The 15,820-nt window shown below is 36.7% G+C and overlaps 2 protein-coding genes across 2 annotated transcripts in view; both read left to right on the top strand.

Moving 5' to 3' along the window:
- LOC132110461 (cGMP-dependent protein kinase 1-like) overlaps positions 1 to 15,820 on the top strand; it is an 86,939-nt gene that overhangs the window by 543 nt on the left and 70,576 nt on the right. The gene's annotated exons all lie outside the window — the stretch shown is intronic.
- LOC132110463 (NK1 transcription factor-related protein 2-like) lies at positions 3,477 to 6,136 on the top strand. Its single transcript, XM_059517091.1, has 2 exons — positions 3,477 to 3,818; positions 5,274 to 6,136. The coding sequence occupies exons 1-2, from the start codon at positions 3,599 to 3,601 to the stop codon at positions 5,873 to 5,875; spliced, it is 822 nt and encodes a 273-aa protein (XP_059373074.1). The 5' UTR covers positions 3,477 to 3,598; the 3' UTR covers positions 5,876 to 6,136.

Here is a 15,820-nt window from a genome sequence, read left to right as displayed (position 1 = left end):
AGGGTCAGTTGGTTTCCAGTTCTTTTGTGTTCATGCATTTAATAGGATTCAGAGGCTTTTGACCACTGTAGACAAGTACTAGCAATTTATTTTTAGAGAAATCTTAACTATTCTGTAAATTACATTTTTGCAATTATATATATTTATATATATATATATATATATATATATATATATATATATATATATATATATATATATATATATATATATTATTATTATTATTATTATTATTATTAATTAATTTAAAAAAATCAAAGTTTTAGGAAGTTCAAGTTTTAGGCTTGGGTTCAATGCAAATTAAATACAACTACACACACCAATCATACTTGACTAATTACAGTGTAAAGGCAGCTGTAAATAGTTAAGTAAATGCATTGATGATAAGAATAATCCCAATTCTGTATGCAAATAGGTGTACAAAAGTAGACCAATCACAAATCTGTATGCAAATATTATGATGATGCCATAGGTGTTAATACATATTGTTTTTTGTTTTTTTACTTGCTGAATAACTTTTGATCAAGAATAACAACATTTACAAAACCATAATAGCACAGTTAAGGCTTAAATTATCTATACAACAAAACAGAAAGATTGAGGAAAATCAAAGCAATGCTGTTTCACTGTAACAAGCTTTGCTTTTTAGAGACAGATAACTCTTTACACCCCTCTTAAGATTTTTAAAGTCTCCTTTCCCCATTTTAAGATTTTTAGTGCTCTGAAGTTGTAATCTTCAAAAGAGAATCATTTCAGCAGTTTCCCATTCTATTGTCTGTCTGCACTCTGGATAGGAATCAAGGGACAAAGCCAAACAAAGAGTAAATGTCCATCCGTAAACAGAGCTCCACTTCAAGACGAGACTACGTGATCTTCCTGGTGCTCTGATGGGTTTATGGGTCAGGAGTTGGGGAAGCTGGAACAGTGGGGAGGTTTGTCTGTAAGTGTGCCCCTCTCCCTAGGCATTGCAGACAAAGTACTCTTCTTGGCTGCTGCAGCTGCTGTCCTCAGATTCTTCACCTTACTTCTTGTATGTTCTTTATCTCCAGTACCTGAGACTACGTTGTGCCCCCTGGGCCACACTTTTGTGCTCTGGTCTTCTGTAAACAGATGTGCATAGTGTCAGGCCTGCAGAAAGGAAGTTGTAAACTTGCAGGAAAGACTTCAGCCCCCATTCTTATGGAGCTCACTCAATGCAGGCTGCTGGGCTTAGATATGCTAATGCACGCAAACAGTCCCTGTTCAGACAGTGAGCGTCTGAAGTTTGACCATGTTGCAACCACAAAATATACACTGCAGGCTGCCAGCAAACAAATACAGTTGAATGGTGGTGCAGGGGAGGTTAAGTCACCATGTTTCATGAAGTAGAGGAGCAGAATCAACATCTGTCATCTGAGAAGTGGACAAAGGATTGATGCAGCGTTTGCTCGTGTGTGTGTGTGTGGTATTCTGACAATGCACTTGTCTTTTTGATTTACAATAGGTATTTTCTCACTTAAAGCCACTTAAACATTGAATGTCATTGCAGTAGAAAAATAACTAAGTGATGTGCATAAATATTATGCTTTTCTCATGTTTCTATTCTTTTTGCAATAAATTTTTAGTAGATTTATGAAGTTAGTTGACTTCAAGTTCACACAGGTGTAGTTAATCTTTCCTTTAAAATGTTCCTATATTTTATTGAATGCAATGCTATTTATACATTTTTAAATGTTAGTTCAACCAAAACTGAAAATTCTTCATTTATATATATATATATATATATATATATATTTTTTTTTTTTTTTTTTTTTTTTTTGGTTCAAACGTGATTGGGCTCCATTGACTTAACTGTATGGACTAAAAAACTAAGGCATTTAAAAAATATATTTTTTATGTTAATTATCCATTTAAGTTTGGCCCCTCTAAATATCTCAGGCTTTCATGTATTTTATGCTAGTTTAAGCTTTCCTGTCTTGGGAAATGAGTCAGTAGTTTATTTTATATTTTATTTTAATTTATGTTTATGTTTTGGTGAATAGACTTGCAGAAGTAAATCACTAGCTAGATAATGAAACAGAAACGCTTTGAAGGAGAGCCCCTCATTTATCAGTGCAGGACACACGCTTATTGATTCATCCCGAGCTTTGGCAGATTGATGCCACGTTGTGAATGTGAAGATACTGGCTTAAGCTATTGACTATTAAATAAGCCAACACACTCTACTGAAACCATATAATTTATTTGCCAGAAAAAAATATTTTTGACAGCAAAATTGGCAATTATAATATTTCTCATTTGTTATTGAAAAGGCTGATTTTATTGTCAGGAATAACAAGGATTGGAGGATAGAGATATTGTTAATTACTGTTATTTACTGTCATATGACAGAAATCAATGCCAATATTTGATAAGTACACTTAAGTATTGTATAGCTCACTCAAAAACCCTTTACAGTGTAAAAAGAAAAAAAAAATATTGCAAGTGTTCTTTGTTAAACATATAGGCTACTGTGCAAACGAATACTGAAGAGTATAGACCCCTTAATAGTTTGTAGACATTCCAACGTCTCCGGGTGGGCGGGGCTTAGCTGGAGGCAAAAAGAGGCGCGGACGCAATGTTGACAAGCGTAAGCACGTTTTAGGAGGGATTTATTAAACATGGATGCAGAAGAAGGTTGGGAACTGTCCGAATATGTACAGTCCCTGACTCTGCCGGACAGTGACAGCTTTTTTTTTTTTATTAACTCTCGCGGATGTAAGCAGGCTACCTGACCCGTATGCCATACGGCCATGGGTGGTATGGGGAATTTTGTCAAGGCTTATTTTCTAATGTAACCTATCGCTGGGCTAACTATGATTAGCAATGTGTATTATTTTAAGAGACCATTCAAAGGATGGCACACACATCTATCGCACACATCTATCGCTGTATGTTTGTTTAACATTTAAACTAGCTAGTGCACTGAAGGTTGGCGACTTTTCACCTTTAAAAATGAAACTTGCTGATTTACTAGATAAAACCAACACACCAGTTCATATGAACATATGAACCGTTGAGTCTGTAGCCGTATTGCATTCAACCACTTCTTGATTTATGTGAAGGAATGTCTGCCGGGATCCGGTAAAACTTTAGTTTTGAAACAAAAGTGCTGTTCCTTTTATTCTGGCAGCCAAAAACCCAACAAGAAGACATTTTAAAGTCAAAACCTCAAACTTTTAGCGCACCTGCTATGAGTTCTGCCTTATGTTTTGCCTCCAGCTAGAGCGGTGACGTCACAGTGACGTAGGCGATTAAGGGGTCTATAGGCTAAGGATTAGATGCAACAGTTTATTGAGTTATGTCACTTGTCAGTCTGGGAATTTGTCCGTGTTGTAGCCTATTGATTGAAATGAGCGCAGGTTTAAGTGTGCTCTCAGCCAATCGAAAGGGATCCCATTAAACGCTCGTGTTCACGCGTCTCCTCTAATGGACCTGTTAAAGAGCTCAAGCACACCTTCATCCACTGATATCTGACCGCAGCGCCTCAGATCCGACCAGAAGCTGCCTTCACTTTCTGTGTCTGTTTTGCAAGAGAATATAGAAATAAGATACCAGAAATACTACTGGGAATTGGAAAATGCTTGAATATCAGGAGTCCGCAGTGAAAGCAACATCAGGTCATCGGATTTCCTTTTCGATTATTGACATACTGGATCCTAAAAAGTTCTCAAGTAAAAAATCGCATGCTGTGTCGGAGGAAGAACGGACGTCATCTTCAGGTGACACGGAATTGGGAAGTTTGGAGGAACAGCGCAACGGGAAAGAAAGTACTGAGCTTTCAATCTGCAAAAATATAGGTGAGGATATATGATTAATAATAACCAAAACAGTGTAAAAATTAGACCCTATTTTTTAAAAGGGGTCAACTTTTAAAATAGTTTCTCAATTTTTGACGACATTCAATTAAACTTTGTCTCGCATTTTAAACTAAACACTAATATATTTCTGATGTGTAACTTTGATGATGTAACAAATAATATTGCATGTTTTGTTGATACACTGTCCGATACAGGCAGCGATCTAGCAGCTGTTACTATGGTTACTAACCTCCTGACGATCTCGACTTCTGTACACGACTTGTAATCCATCTTTTGAGGTTACTGAAACATTGTTCTAAAATGCTTTTGAATCGTAGCATATATATACTTGTATGTTCAAATAATGCATATTTTTGAGACCTCCGCCACCTTTTTCTTTAGGGGATAGGCTATGCATTTTAGAAGAGCCATAGCCTTTAAAATTCTGACAAGAAAAAAACATTCTTATTATAGGCTATTATAAAATAGCCTAAGAGTTTGAATGTATTTTCACATAGGCTATAGTAAAAATACATTATGGTTAAACATCAGAATTTCAACTGTAGATATCCTCCAAACAGCTCTTTTGTGTCATTTTGTGTCATTAGGTGGTAGAATTTGACCTTCCCCTCATTTCCAAGGCTGCGTTTTCTTTAAGCAGCCGCATCTGAGTAAGTGATTGCCACTGGGACAGTCAGGGCAGATAATTGTTTAAATCGTCCCACTGAGGATGCCTGCGCTCACTTTGATCGATATCCCATTACTGGATGCTGCATATCTCCCTCCAGCAGCTTGCGGCTCCAAACTTCGAACCCCTGCCATGTCTGATACCAAATATCGTTCAATTAAAACCTCCCTTTAAATAGATGACATTTATCGATCTGCAGACAAATATACGGTATTTATGAAACTCCATTAGCGCGTCATGGCTGAATGGCAAAGCTGGATTTAACTAGGGTTTCTTTCCACAACATGACATTTGAGGCGATTTGTGATTTGAAATTGTTGAGGGATCAGTCTTTTCTTAAAAATCCTCACAGTTAGAACCTCCCCCTGTTCCTGAACAGAACATTTATACAGCACCCCTCACATTCATTTTTTTTAATTGTCAGCACATTTATAGCTGCCAGATACTTTTCTTCAGCTAATCTCTGGACAAGATTTTTTTTTCTTTTTTTTTACTATGGTCTAATATAAACTGCACTAATACAAATGTACAGCCTAACTATTATTAGGATAATTCAGAAGAATTTAAATAATAAAAAATAAAAAAACTCGTAGAAGACTTAGGCCAATTTTACTCTAAAATAGCCTAATAATTAATAGCTTTTCACCCAAAGCACCAATCAGAACACTCTGCAACCTTCCGATTCCACAACAAACTTAAAATAATTTAAACTTTAAAGGTAAGGTTAAAACTTGTTCAGTAAATAATTTTTTTTTTTTGTTTGACAGGTGATCAATCAACTGATGACCATCAAAGTTACGTCAGACTCCATCCTCCTGATCCAGATGTTGACTTGGACTCATCAGCCTCGCTCAGAAATGTAAGATCGGGCTTTTCTTCTTGTGAAGAAGCGGAGGCAGCAGAAGAGAGGATCACTCCAGCGCCGGATAATCTGTCGAGTCAGCGGCGGCGTCGGTCAGATCACAGCTGCGCGAAGTCGCGGCGCGCCAGAACCGCGTTCACGTACGAACAGCTGGTGGCCCTGGAGAACAAATTCCACACTACGCGTTATTTATCCGTATGCGAGCGACTAAATCTCGCGTTGTCTCTGAGCCTGACCGAAACCCAAGTCAAGATTTGGTTCCAGAACCGAAGAACCAAGTGGAAAAAGCAGAACCCTGGTGCTGAGAGTTCCCTGCAATCCAGCACGAATTCTCTACCCAACATCAGCCCGACCTGTGGGTCCACATCTGCCCTCCACCCTCCATTCAGCACCGGGAACGTCATCTTTCATTCTGGGCCGGTGCACCTGCCATCTTCCGGTGGGCTTTTCCATCCGTTTTTGCCCGATGGTTTTCTCCAGCCAGCATTCTTCCCCCCACACTTATGAAATCTGGAAGCAGTAATGATCGTATAGACTACGTGTAAATGTGAATTTATAAAATGGATTACTTTGTTCAGTGATCCTCAGCAGGATGGGTTTGGCTTTGGCTTGATGTAATAATTGATTAGGCCTAAAACTATTTATAGCTGTTTTCCCTGATAGTTAAGATGGATCCAACTCTGGGCCTTAAGAATGTTAAATCTGAAAGATCTGCTCACACAAACGCAATAGATAATCTGAGAATCAAATCATAGGCTTGCCCACCCTGGCAACCACTGTAAATCTTAGAGCTGGATTGTATTTATCTTTATTTTGTATATATAGTTCGTGTCAACAGTTTGATACATTACTGTGGATTAATAGCACCAAATACTTTAAGTAACTTGGAATTAAATACATTGATGTTCTTTACAGTATGTAGAACCATGCTAATATGGTCATCAGTAACAATAAAATGTGAATGAAGGTATTTTCTTTTTTTCCCCCCTTTTTTATCAGACGGATATAGACAAAGTGCAACAGTATATCGATCACCCTGAATCTCTGTAATAGACAGTAGATTATTTCTTTTGTCTACACAATACATCACGTCTATTCTCTTCATAAGCACTAGATGGCGTCACGTGAAAACTTGTAGAAGAGACTTAATATATGGTGACTGCGATTAATAGCATCCAAAACAAAAGTTTGTGTTTACATATAAATACAAACACATATACATGTAAATAGGACTATATATACGTGTGTGTGTGTGTACATATATTGCATAGTGCACACATATACTCACACATTATGTAAAAAAAAATTAATAATTTTCTAAGTATGCATATATTTCTAAGTATAAACATTTCTAAGTATGGAATTTTCAGTATGCAAACAGGGAACACTGACTTTCAGACTGCTCTGTATATTGTGCACAGTTTGCAGTTTTTTTTTTGTATGGGGCAGCAGGAATAACAGCTTTAAAGTGTCCGAGATCAAGAGGGCCTGGGAAATATCGATCTGAATGCCCCCGCAGGCATCTAATACATAACTTAAGCACAGCTATAACAGAATATGACCACTAGAGGACAGTGCGAACTCAGATGTCATTAGTCTGATTTAGAATGAATTTGATTCAGGAATGTGTGGAATTAATTTTATTTGTTTGTTCTCAGAATGTCACTTTATATATATATATATATATATATATATATATATATATATATATACATATATTTCAGATCACAAAAGATCAGATCAGAAGACTAGCAAAAATATAAATAACTGGTTAGAGGTATTGTTCTAACAGATTCAAATTAAACACACCTTTAATTTAGATAAATTAATTGGAGGGCTATTAATGTAAGTTTTCACCAAACTAGTCTTTGAATATTTTTAAAACCTTCAGTTTAACCTTCAAATCATGCATTTTCTCAGCAGAGATGATCTTACATTCTCTCATCGTTTGGAACTGATTCCTGCACACACTATAACTTGGTTTCCAAGTTCAAGTTTTTTGTTTTGTTTAGTTTTTTTGTGACTGTGATATCATGTGGATTGTGTGTGTGTGTGTGTGTGTAGGAGTGAAGTAGGAGTTGAATTCAGCCCTTATGGCCTGTGTGTTTCTCTGGCTGAGTGACATTCTGTATTGTCCTGGCTCTCATTTCATCAGCTGTTCTCTAATCTGAAACCCTGTGGATCCTCACCACCTCCTGCGGATTTCACTTGATAGTCCATCACTTCAGTTCTTTTACATTCTTTAAGAATTACTTGGTCCAAAACTTAAAGATGTTTTCAAAGATTATTTGGTTGATTTGTTGGGACTGTTCTTATTTTTAAGTTAATACAAAATTGTGAAGTTTTGAGGTTCTCATAAAAGTGTTCTATCAATTTTATCAGTCAGCTCCTGCTGGTAAATGTTGTAATGCCATTAGGCAGAAAAAGCTTTTTTCTTCTCCATTGATATACATTTAAACTTAAAAATAAAGAACTAACTTACTAATTATATTATTTTACATTACATTATATTATAGTAAAAACAAACAATTCTTGTTTTTAAGTAAATAAATAAGGGAATATAAATTCACTTAATATTCTTTATTTTGGCTTTTTTAATACCCATCAATGAAAAAAAAGGGATTTGATAAAAACAATTTAATTTTTTTACTATAATAAATCAATTATAGCAAAAACATGAGTTATGTTTCATCAATACCTTCTTTTGTGTGTGTGTCATGTCATTTGCTAGTCAATCTAATCAGTCACATGACTTGTCACTTCTACATTCTTTTTAGAATGATTCAGCTGAACTCCACTGAGGAGAATGAACATCCTAATGGATTTTCCTCTCCAGGTATATTAAAGGGAAAGTTCACCCAAAAATGTAAATTCTGGCATTAATTACTCAACATCATGTCATTCCAAACCTGTAAGACCTTCGTTTATCTTCGGAACAAAAATTAAAATATCTTTGATGAAATCCAAGAGCTTTCTGACCCTGCAGACTGCAATGCAAATGACACATTCAAGGCCCAGAAAGGTAGTAAGGAATACTTTTTGTGCAAAGAAAATGAAAATAATGACTTTATTCAACAATTTCAAGATTGTACCATGACGCAGGAGCTGGCGTTCTGAGATAGAACCCGGATGCGCTGTGTCTTGTTTACAAGCAGAGGAATGCACACGCATTTTCATTTTTTGGTGCACTACCCCTTTAATTGAGCGCTAAAATTAAAGGGGAAAGTGCTCAACACTGTTTGAAAAGTCATTATTTTTTCATATTGGTTTAGTTAAGGTAGTGGTGTGGAAATTACACACTTTGCTTTTAAGAAACAGTCTATTCTTTAGCTCAAGAGTGTTTGTGAGAATCATGCGGTATAGTGGATACTGTGAATGAGAGATGACGTGAGAGAGATGGTGGGGTGGGAGATTTACAGTGTTCTCTATTTTGAGGCAGCTGGGAAATCAGTGAAGTGTTTTGGTAAAGGAATAGCTTGTGAGTGTATGCCAAGGCTTCTCTAGTCACCCTGTTCCTCTCCCATTGATTCATGGAATGCTGGGATGATGTGGCCTAATGTGGGGCAGTGCAGTCATGTACCAAAAGCTGAAGCAATACCTTTTAAATTGTTATTTTCCTAAAATGCGAGTTCTCAATGAGTAGTACATTCCATTTGTAGACGTCTTTAAACACAAGGAGGACCACTTCACATAGAGGCTTTTACACAAACATGTACAGGCCAAGATGAGACGCAGACTCTCAGCAGGAGTCTGGCGCATTTTGTGATGTCTGAAGAGATCTTCGTATATTAAATCATGCTTTTATTTTGGTCTTCTGTCCTAGGGCAATGTTTACTCTCGCACTCGCACATCTAGTGTTCTTGTTTGTGTGAGCTCTCATTGCGAATGACTACACACTCTGCCACAGTGGGGAACAGTAAGAGGACCATTAAACACAAAATATGAAAGCCTCCCTCTATGTGTTGTTCTTCTGATTTTTTTTTCTGAAGACAAAAGAACTTTTGTCTTCCTTCCATTCTGTTTTTACTCACCTCAACAATAACTCAGGCCGGAGTTTTTTCTTTCTATCTGAGCTTTCCGTTCTGTGAATTGTTGCTTTTCAGATTGTACAATGTACAACTGCAGTGGCATCTTAGGTAAAAGCCAAGACTGTGCTAACTGTCTTTTGTCAGAACTTGAAATTATTCATTTTAGTTTATACTGTTCTGACTTATACTCTTAAAGGAATAGTATATATGAAAAATTTCTGGAAATTTACTCACCCTCAAGCCATCCAAGATGAATTTGTTTGTTTTTGTTTGTCATAACAGATTGGGTTAAAGTTAGCATTACATCACTTGCTCACCAACGAACCTCTGCAGTGAATGGGTGCCGTCGGAGTGAGAGTCCAAACATCTGATAAAAAACATCACAATAATCCACATAATCCCATCATAAAGGCATTTTCATTTTAAACCATCACTTCTAGCCAATATACCAGTCGATAATCCAAAATAACACTTCCTCCAGTGAAAAAGTCCATGCCCTGTTGTCCTCTCAATTTAAAATTCACCCACATATTTGTAGGACATTATTATGAGAAAGCAATTTTATAAATTCAGGACTAGTATTTTAGCCGAAAGAAACAGTAAGAAATGAAAAAGGTCATAACTATAGATATGTTTATTTACAAACTTACAAAACAGCTTTTTGCTTCACAAGACAATAACTGATGGACTGGAGTCATGTGGATTATTGTGATGTTTTTATCAGCTGTTTGGACTCTCTTTCTGATGGCACCCATTCACTGCAGAGGATCCACTGGTGAGTTATATAATGCTAGATTTCTCAAAATCTGTTCAGAAACATTCATTTATATCTTGGATCTCGGATCTCTACATCCTTTTTTTTTTCAAGCAAATTTTCATTTTTGGGTGAATTATTCCTGCCAACAATTCAGATCCTTCTAAATTCTATAATGGCTATAGGCAAAAGAGGTCTGATCATGTAGAAGAATAAATCGCAAGCTACAATTTTGAAGCGTAATTTATTTAATTACAGATAAACAGTAACACATTGAATTAAACATGACATTTTTAAGTAAAAAGACTGAAATAGTATTTTTTAAACGTTGTCCAATAATCTTTGTTGTATTTAGTATTGTATTTGTTGTTGTTTTACAGTGTATGTGTCTAGTAGTTATGACAGGGTTTCAGTAACACTCTGTTCCTTAGAAAGACATAATGTAAGAAGGAAAGGTTTATGGAAATGTTTTGGAAATGGTTTTATCTGTGTTTATTTGATTGATAGAGCAGTCTCTCAGGCAACACATTTCATTATCTAGAGAAGTACACTAAGAATGACATGTTTTCATGGAACTCATTGTGGATTACGCTCCAGAGAACCACAAAAGGCCTCAATAAATTGTTCTTCATGTTGTATGTTTTAATTTTCAGCAGTTTAATGTTCAGTTTTTTCTCCATTATTATTATTATTATGAGCATAGTCCTTCTGCAATTAATCTTTAATCTTATTGGATACATTGGATGTTATTGCAAAGTTCTGCCAGTAGGGTCTCCATTGAGTGAATTGTTTGGATTTTGTTTTAGTGCAGTGTTGCAAGCTACACTTCAACCAGAATTATTTTATTTTCTAATTCTTTTAATAACACCCGTGCACACAGTTCTTGACCGCATATTATTTGAGAGGTCTTTAAATAGACTTATAAATTATCTGCAAAACAGCTAAAGGGAAATTGAAATGGTGTATCTTAACAATTTATCAGTGCATATCATTCTATAGAAAATAGTGTTTGTTTTCTTCGTTTCGTTTAAATATAGTAACTTGCTTTACTTTTGGAATTACTTTCCTTTTCATTCACTTAAACCTATAGCCTTTGGTGGATAAAATGCAGTCCCAAATATTCAGTACTCCACATGTCCTCCTTTCAAGGGTTTCTTTTCTCCCCAAGTTCTCTATAATTTCACCCCCACTCTGTTTGTTTTATCTCTGTTTCTCTCAGTATTTTCAATAGGCGTTAACCGTCTGGAATGTGTGACCGGAAGCGGCAGTAGATCTTGAGGCTGTACTAGATCAAACTCACCACTGGTCAGAGGTCAGAGGGCCTTTTTGAGCACTAAAACACCTGAGGCACAGCATTTCTGCCAGAGATGTGGACCAGAGCGTGTTTACTCAGGGTCAGCATTGCAGGGAACAACAGCGCAGACTGACATGACATAACAAAGCTATACTGAGCATGTTGGGACTACTGGACCTAGGGTAGGTTTTTATTAAGAGAGTCTAGACCATGTGGGCTTGAGTTTCAGAGGTGATGTTGTTTGTTAGTCAAATTTGTTTTGATAGGGTCTATCATGCAGTGCTTTATGGAAGCCCCTAAAGAAGTCTACATCTATCTTTAGGAAGCTGGACATTTACAAGGACGATTTTGTTAGAAGGAATCACAGCTGACCACAGCTGACCTACTGCTCACACACTGACTCTCCATAATGCCACAGTGTCATGCCTGACATACCTGCCTGAGGTCTACACACGCACACATTTGCTGAGCTATTTTAATGAATACATACCACTGACTGCTAATGTTTTTATATATAGAATAACTGTAAAAATAACGAGCCAAGTGCTAACCCTCCTTCCATAAAATGTGTAATTATTTTTAGAATATATATACTGTATATATTTAGAATAAATACCGATGTAGGCATCTCCAGAACAGCATGCTGGTATACAGGTCAAGTCCAGCTGAAATACACGCAAGAGTCCAATCAGTTTGAGGACTCACACTGTGGAGGGACATTGTCCAGAACATAAACTCTTAAGAAAATAACATGTGATTCCTAAACTTGAACTCGCTCCTTTAGGAATATATGATTTGAAAAGTCTGCTTTGGACCGGTTTACCCAAATTCCATCTGAATGTATTCATTTTTAAACAAGTTTCAACACTGCCAACCTCAGCCTTTACGTTGATTTACTGCAGATGATAATACCACAAAAATAATGGAGAATCAGCAAATGTTATGTTCCCTTACAAAACAAAAATGTCCTAGTGCTTTTGCTGTTTTTGCTTAATGACTTGTGAAATGTACAGTATCTTTATTATATCAAACAGACTTGAAAAATCTCAACCCATTTGTTGTTTGGAGACTACCATAACATTTATACATTGTTCTTAACCCTATATAACTGTTAAAGAAACTACTACTACTGTATACATGCATTTATTTGTGATATTAAAAGAATGCTCCTAGTTCAATAAAAGCTTTAACAACTATATAAGATTTATATCCACTTTAACAACAATATAAGATACAAATGTTTGCATCTTAACCCTCATGTATGCATGAAAGTGCTTCCTTTAGTCTTCACAAAAAGTAATAGAGTTATAAAGAAAATAGAGTTTGTGATTAAACAGGCCTTATCCAATGATTCCAGTGGCTGTGCAGGATGTCCTCAGTAAGGATTGAGCCTTCTTTAACTTTGACATGTTTTTCCACCCCTAAAAAATACACAAGCAACTTATGTTCCCTGCCAGCCTTCCCGCCTCTGTCTGCTTAGTAGACATCTGCCTGCTGACCTTTCTCTGACGATTCCTTTCCCATTTGAGTGATAGACACACACACACACACACACACACACAGACACACACACACACATTCAGCCTAAACATCGGAGCACCCACACACAGGAAGGTTAAGCGATGTAGACTGATATTCACTTTTTCCACTGCAGCTACAATTAGATCAGGTTATCTGAGGAAGGATTGTGACTGTTGTCTGTGCTGCTCTGTCGCTGAAGTAGGGGGCTCTGTTTGCTGTCTTTAGGTTCCTGCCAGGAAGAGTGTCCTGCCCCGGAGTTATAGAACACTGCCGCACCATGTAAGGTCTGATACACTCCACTCACACACGTTTACGCATACGCATCACTTTGCACCACATACACTATAGCCTGGCCTTAAATTGACAAAGTTGCCACAGCTACATTTCTTTCTTTCTATCTATCTATCTATCTATCTATCTATCTATCTATCTATCTATCTATCTATCTATCTATCTATCTATCTATCTATCTATCTATCTATCTATCTATCTATCTATCTATCTATCTATCTTGGTCTCCATTCCCATTGTCCATTTTAAAAAATTCCAATATAGCTACCCAGTCTAGTGAGAAGACATTTGGATTTAACTGGGCTTGACCTGAGATAAAAAAAGGAACAACAGCACAGTCCGTCTGGTTACCATCATAGAAGCTTTTTGTTGGGCTCTTGAGCAACAGGTCAAAAAGGAATGGCCATATCTGAGACAGGGAAAGGACTCCAAAGCTGAGACCCATAAATTCCACCAGATGTGGGCAGTCTGAGAAGAAATCTGATGGTCTGACATAGCAGAAGATCTTTTGGCTTTGTTCCTGCGTGTTGATGACAATGACAGCACTGAGAGTAAATGAATGGGTCAGATATTAGTCAAAGATCTGGTTGTTCACACTAAATACAGTGTAAATTATTTTCCTAAAAGGCTAAAAAAGAGTGGGGGAACAGCTTGGTACTAAAAGACAGTCAGTTTAAATCGAAGTCCATGAAATAAAAACAATACAGTTCTAAGAGAGAGAAGAGATAATCAGCCCATTTGAATTTGTCAACTGGATGTCGTCCCATCACTATTTTCCACAAAGAATGAGGTCTAATAAGATGCCTCTACAAGATACCTGAGTAAGTGAAAATAATCCCCCCTTTGAGAACGGCGTGTAAAAACACTTCTCTAAAAATATAACATGCCTAACCTGAGGGGAGACAACAGTGTGAGAAACGGAGAATAACACACACAGAGTGAAATGAAAGCAGGAGTCAGTTCAGTTTATATCAACCTGAATCTCCTCATTTAAAGAATGTGAGCGCAGACCGTGTGAAGTGACAGTATAAAATGTAAGCAGACAGAGAAATGGTAATTAGCGTGAGTTTGACTCTCTCACACAGGCTCTGAGCCGACTGCTATATTGTGACATTTCTCAAGCTTTGTTTTGTAAGGATGTATCTGGAAGCCGCTGAGAAGGGCGTCCCAACCATCTCAACCGTCCCAATTTAAAACAGAAATGTTTGCATAATAAATAAATCAGCACAGGGAGCATATGACACGGTGGTCTTAATCAAACCATTTTCACATTCTCTTGAGAAAATATGAGTTGTCCTTATTTGTCTTCTTGATTCTGGACTGTTTGCTAATCCATTGCCAAGGTACTGTATTCTGTACGGCTGTATTTACTAACAGTTGTACTGTACGTACAAAATTGGATTGGTCTATATGGAAAGATAACAGAAATAAATCCGCTTTTATAGCCTTGAGTCGTGCCTGTAACCATAGCAACTGATGGCAATAGTAAATATAAAGCCTTTAAGGTCTTTAGGGATTTAATTTTTATTCTAAACTATTTTGGGTAACTCCAGCTGCTTTCATCCTCTCAAGTATTCATCCAAAATCTCTCCAGTTCATTTTTCTCTTTCACTTAACATGAATTGTGTCTTGCTTTCAACTGGAGTCTGCATAATACCCTTATTTAGTCATTTTCACAACTTGAGAGAATTTTATGGCTCTAAAGTTAGTGATTAATAGCATAGAATAACTCGCAATGCCATTTGTATGCTGCGACTCTGTTAATACAGCACAATTAATAAATTAAAAAAAATAGTAAATTTAATTAAACAAAAATTCTGCACTACTGTATGAACATATGATATTCTAATATTGCAGGGACTTACTACAATGTAAGTCTATGGCAATTTCTTTGCACATTTTTTTCGAAATTGATGTCTGGTCACATAGATAAGTAGAGGCACATGTCTCCTCACTAAACTAGATGAATTAAGGTATCATTCTTGTCTATCGCATTTATATATGAGCAGTAATAATAGTACTGAATGCCTTAGTAAGCACCACCAATAATAAATGATCACTGAACTCTTGAAAAAAGTCTGCCATATTGACCGTGTCTTCTTACTGACTGTATCCAGAGCAAAGCGGCAGAAATGATCAATGATTGACAGAACGTCCTCTGGTCCTGGAGCTCAGAGACATCCGATTGGGTTTCACTGAGAGAGAGGGAGAGAGAGACTGTCTAACAGGAATAGGATGAGTAATGTCTGCACCAGCACCACCCACCAGCCCCACCCCAGCCCGCTTGTAATCCAATCAGTCCCTCAGGTGCACAGCAGTCCTCTGCTAATCACTGTGTCATCATTCACACAGCAGGAGTGCCAGAAAATGAGCCCCTATCATATCTCTGTGATCACACAGATTTTGAATCCTGCTTAACTGATAATGATAACATAAAATAATAAAAATAAATAATTAGTGATTAGATCAAAAATAAGATAATTGCACACACTGTAAAATATTTAACGTAAAATCAACAGTAACTTACTGGCAACAAATAGCCAGCAAGCTTCTGTATTTTATTC

The sequence above is a fragment of the Carassius carassius genome, chromosome 30 (assembly GCF_963082965.1).
Source record: "Carassius carassius chromosome 30, fCarCar2.1, whole genome shotgun sequence".
Classification (NCBI taxonomy): domain Eukaryota; kingdom Metazoa; phylum Chordata; class Actinopteri; order Cypriniformes; family Cyprinidae; genus Carassius; species Carassius carassius.
Note: the sequence above shows the minus strand (reverse complement) of the source record. Positions and strands in the feature narration are given on the sequence as shown.

Bases quoted from the DNA above. Each gene is read 5' to 3' on its own strand.
- LOC132110463 (XM_059517091.1), top strand. From the start codon at position 3,599: ATGCTTGAATATCAGGAGTCCGCAGTGAAAGCAACATCAGGTCATCGG. The intron at 3,819-5,273 runs GTGAGGATATAT...TTTGTTTGACAG, and splicing joins TTCAATCTGCAAAAATATAG to GTGATCAATCAACTGATGAC.